General features: G+C 49.4%; 1 protein-coding gene across 1 annotated transcript in view; it reads left to right on the top strand.

The window, feature by feature from the left end:
- The window catches only part of brinp1 (bone morphogenetic protein/retinoic acid inducible neural-specific 1), a 152,822-nt gene that overhangs the window by 69,310 nt on the left and 78,512 nt on the right, over window positions 1–5,000 (top strand). Inside the window, exon 3 of the mRNA XM_062554299.1 lies at window positions 1–164. This exon is cut by the window's left edge and continues 27 nt beyond it. Within this exon, the coding sequence (XP_062410283.1) occupies window positions 1–164 (164 nt within the window). The remainder of the gene's footprint in view (window positions 165–5,000) is intronic.

The following is a 5,000-nucleotide window of genomic DNA, read 5'->3' as shown; positions in this document are numbered from 1 at the left end:
CACGGCGATCGAGAGGCGGGACCTGCTCCGGAACCCTCTGCCTCTCATGCCGGAGTTCCAGCGGAGCGTTCGCCTGCTCGGTCGCCGGCCCTCCACCCAGCAGTTCATCGACACCATCATCAAGAAGTACGGCACACACATCCTCATCTCCGCCACGCTGGGAGGTGAGTGAGCCCGGAGTCTGTGTGTGTGTGTGTGTGTGTGTGTGTGTGTGTGTGTGTGTGTGTATGGAATCATCAAGAAGTACGGCACACACATCCTCATCTCCGCCACGCTGGGAGGTGAGTGAGCCCGGAGTGTGTGTGTGTGTGTGTGTGTGTGTGTGTGTGTGTGTGTGTGGGAGGTGAGTGAGTCCGGAATATATGGAAATAAATGGGAATATACAATATTTTTTATATTGCAACTCTATAACTGGGAACTTAAATGTAGTTGAAAACAAAACATTTTGCAGCATAATGTTAGCTTAGTTTAATGCCAATTCAGTTGGATTTGTTCCCTGCCCAAACATCAATCACCCGTACACAGCAATCTGCATGGGCTACTAAACCGATGGTGTGTTCATGTGCATGGGAAACAAAACATTTCCCAGTAAACACGCCATTGTGAATGTCAACTTATGTGGGAATAACTGGTGGGAGCTGCCCAGGTGCTCTAATGGGATGGTTGATAGCCATATGGTCACATAGTCTGATTTAGCTTGACGCTTTATAAATCATTATATATATATATATATATATATACACAGTATATATGTATATATATAATAATCACATTCTGATAACCATATGGTCACATAGTCTGACTTGGCTTGACGCTTTAGAAATAATTATATATATATATATATATATATATATATAATATTATATAATAATAACATATGGTCATAAAGTCTGATTTAGCTTGACACTTTAGAAATAATCACATTTTGTTACATTACATTACATCACATTACATTACATTTGGCTGACACTTTTTAACCACAGCGATTTACAACATGGTAAACATTCTAAGCATTTTTTAAAGCAATTCTCACAACAATTCTAGGGAAAATAAAACAAAAATAATAAACCATCTTTGGAAATATGTCTCCTGTGACCCAGGACTAGCAGAACACACACACACACAGGGACCAGAGAACAGAGAGCAGAACACACACACACAGTGACCAGAGCTGAGTTCGACAGGGTCTTGGTTAGAGTCAGGTTAGGCAGGCGGCCATGTGTGGGAGGTCAGGTGGACAGGGTCTTGGTTAGAGTCAGGTTAGGCAGGCGGCCATGTGTGGGAGGTCAGGTGGACAGGGTCTTGGTTAGAGTCAGGTTAGGCAGTAAAACTCTTGTCTGTTGTAAGGGCGGGATGGAGCGATGGTGGTGGGTGGTGCCTGTCGTCACGACGCCTCTCTGACACACAGCTGTCAGACTCCATAAGTCCAGCAGGCCGTGTGGGGGTGTGGTTAACGGCTGCAGGCCGTGTGGGGGTGTGGTTAACGGCTGCAGGCCGTGTGGGGGTGTGGTTAACGGCTGCAGGCCGTGTGGGGGTGTGGTTAACGGCTGCAGGCCGTGTGGGGGTGTGGTTAACGGCAGCAGGCCGTGTGGGGGTGTGGTTAACGGCCGCAGGGCGTGTGGGGGTTTGGTTAACGGCCGCAGGGCTGAGGTGGAGGTGGCCGGCTCCAGTGGCCTGATCGTGTGCAGGGGCCTGTCAGCCGGGTCAAATGAATGGACTAATTATGGCTCAGAGAAAGGCGATCCGCACGCTGCAAGAGGATGCTGGAGGAGCTCGTGTTTAATAAAAGTCAGCGCCACAGAGAGGATTAAAGGCCTGGACAACATGACCGCTCACGCCACAGCTGATCCTGGAGCAGTCTCTTGGATCCCAAGGTCTCTGGTGTGGTTTTGGGGTCATATTCAGCCTTTTCACATCCCCCAATCTCTCTCTCTCTCTCTCTCTCTCTCTCTCTCTCTCTCTCTCTCTCTCTCTCTCTCTCTCTCTCTCTCTCTCTCTCTCTCTCTCTCTCTCTCTCTCTCTCTCTCTGTCTCCTCTCTATCTCTCTCTCTCTCTCTCTCTCTCTCTCTCTCTCTATCTCTCCCTCTTTCCGCCTCTCCCTGATCATTTTTTATCTTTCCATTTTCCTATCCTGTGTCACGAGAGCAGATTGGGTTGAAGCTCAAGGGCGTGCGGGAGAATGATGTCCCTGAGTCGCTGCTAGCCATCTAGCCGTCGTGCATTAAAGTACGCCATTATGTGGCTAGATAAAGTCTGAGAGTGGGCAGATCACTGAGAGCTTGCCCACAGCTGTGTGTGTGTGTGTGTGTGTGTGTGTGTGTGTGTGTGTGTGTGTGTGTGTGTGTGTGTGTGTGTGTGTGTGTGTGTGTGTGTGTTAGACGTTAAGCGGCGGTGGCCGTGGATGAGAGAGGGTGCTCTGTTAGCCACAGAGTCCATTCTTCCTCCTCGTGCTAAACCCATCCCCCACGGAGCAACCTAACCAGCGCAGGGTGAACACTAACCCTCTCTGACTTGTGAATAACCCCCTAGATATGTGTGTGTGTGTGTGTGTGTGTGTGTGTGCATGTCCATGCATGTGTGTGTGTGCATATGTTTTATGTGGCTTTGTGTGTGTGCGTGTGTGTGTATATCTGTGTGTGTGTGCGTCTGTATGTTTGCATACTGTATGTGTGAGCATGTGATGTGTGCATGCGTGTGCATGTGTGTTTGTGTACGCCTGCGCGTGTGTGTGTGTGTATGTTTGTGCGCGTGCATGTGTGTGTGTGTGTGTGTGTGTGTGTATGTTTGTGCGTGTGCCTGTGTGTGTGTGTGTGTGTGTGTGTGTATGTGTGTGTGAGAGTTGACGCTGAGGCGTCTCCCAGGGCTGCAAATCCATCCCCCTGCAGCAGTGTGTGTGGCTCCTTGTCTCTGTGTTTAATACATATTAAAATTTTCCATTTGCCTAATTGGCCGATGACTGCAGGCTTCCTGGTGCCAGTGATGCATATGCTGATGTGGGCCGGAGCGCCATATTTCAGCGCCCGCGTGGCAGCTTTATTTTACAGACTGTGGCGCGTCCTGCGAGACTCCTCCGCTGACTTTTAAACACAGACGTCCTTTATGGAAACTGGAATGTCACGAAGAGGGATGGCCCTGTTTGCGCTGGCCTGGCACTTTGGCGTTCCAGTAAGGTTAAACATATTTCAATCAGCAGAGCTTCAGGGCGCGCAGCGCAGCACAGCAGGGAGGCCGAGTACATCCAGACCTACGGAGCACAGCTCAGTGCAGCACAGCACAACGCAGCACAGCACAGCACAGCACAGCACAGCACAGCACAATGCAGCACAGCACAGCACAGCACAGCACAGCGCAACACAATGCAGCACAGCACAGCGCAGCACAGCACAACACAATGCAGCACAGCTCAGCGCAGCACAGCACAGCACAGCACAACACAATGCAGCACAGCACAGCGCATCACAGCACAACACAATGCAGCACAGCACAGCGCAGCACAGCACAACACAATGCAGCACAGCACAGAGCAGCACAGCGCAGCAGGGAGGCCGAGTACATCCAGACCTACGGAGCACAGCGCAGCACAGCACAACACAATGCAGCACAGCACAACGCAGCACAACGCAGCACAGCACAGCACAGCACAGCAGGGAGGCCGAGTACATCCAGACCTACGGAGCACACGCTGCTGCTGCTATTGTGGGTGGCTCACATCTCGTCCCAAGAGTAGCACTGGGCAGGTGTTTTCCTTAGTAAGACAAGTTCACATCCCGTCCTTCTGGATACATCTCGCGACAATCATGAAACATCACCTTATTAGCAGACATACTGTAGCTTTTTAGAAGTAGTGTTTGTCTGTTGCTAGTCTTTATCTGGTTAGCAGACATAGCTCTTTGGAGTGTTTGTCTGTTGCTAGTCATTATCTGGTTAGCAGACATAGCTCTTTGGAAGTGGTGTTAGCTTGTTGCTAGTCATTATCTGGTTAGTAGACATAGCTCATTGGAGGTAGTGTTAGCTTGTTGCTAGTCATTATCATGGTTAGTAGACATAGCTTTTTGGAGGTAGTGTTTGTCTGTTGCGAGTAATTTTGCTCCAAAACAGAAGTGCAGGGGGAAGGTAAAATATAAATATTTACAACAACACGGTAAAATATAAATATTTACTGTACAACTCTCTCAGAAAAATCCTGAAACTACATTGGATGCCTGCAGCTAGCCTGGACGTGTACAATGCCAAATGTGCAACCCTCAATGATGCTCAGCTACATAAGGCACACAACACGTCTCAAACAATAAATCTGTGTGCTACACACTCCCACGTACGGGAGCTATCGAGTGTGTGTCTTATGCAAAACAGGCTGCTATATATATGATCCATGGGCCTGCGTGCCCCAGGCAGACTGCTTAAAAGGCTCTCCGTTGTTGTGGGATGGGCGAGCTTCTACTTGTGCTCCAGCTGAAACACACACACACACACACACACACACACAGAGAGAGAGAGAGTCCAGCTGAAAGGCTGCTGTATTTATATCAGCTCTTTGTTATTCTCGGCAGCAGGACTTATGATTGGTCAGTCCCTCACCACCGCACTGCAAGCACTGCACATTATACACACCATCATACACACACCTCCATACACACACACACTCTCATGCAGTCACAAGCAAGCACAGCACATTATAAACACCGCCACACACACACACCACTATATGCACACGACCATAATGGAGCTCTCATGCAGTCCTTAACACAATCACACTAATATTGGCTGCAGCGGCTGACGCTGAAGCAGGTTGTTTTTTAAGGCTAATGTGAAGGTTGGACATGAATGCTGCCGCTGGTGTATAAAAGAGAGATGATGTGGGAGGCTGGGTGGAGGAGGGAGGAGGGAGGAGGGAGGGTGGAGGGTGGTGGTGGTGGATGTCCACCAAAGGGACCGAAGAGAGCCGAGTGCAGACGAGCATTGTGTCCGGCGATTGAATGGCCTTTTAATGAAGCCTGGCT

This window comes from Sardina pilchardus, chromosome 14 (assembly GCF_963854185.1).
Source record: "Sardina pilchardus chromosome 14, fSarPil1.1, whole genome shotgun sequence".
In the NCBI taxonomy this organism is placed as follows: Eukaryota; Metazoa; Chordata; class Actinopteri; order Clupeiformes; family Clupeidae; genus Sardina; species Sardina pilchardus.
This window is presented reverse-complemented; position numbering and strand designations above follow the sequence as displayed.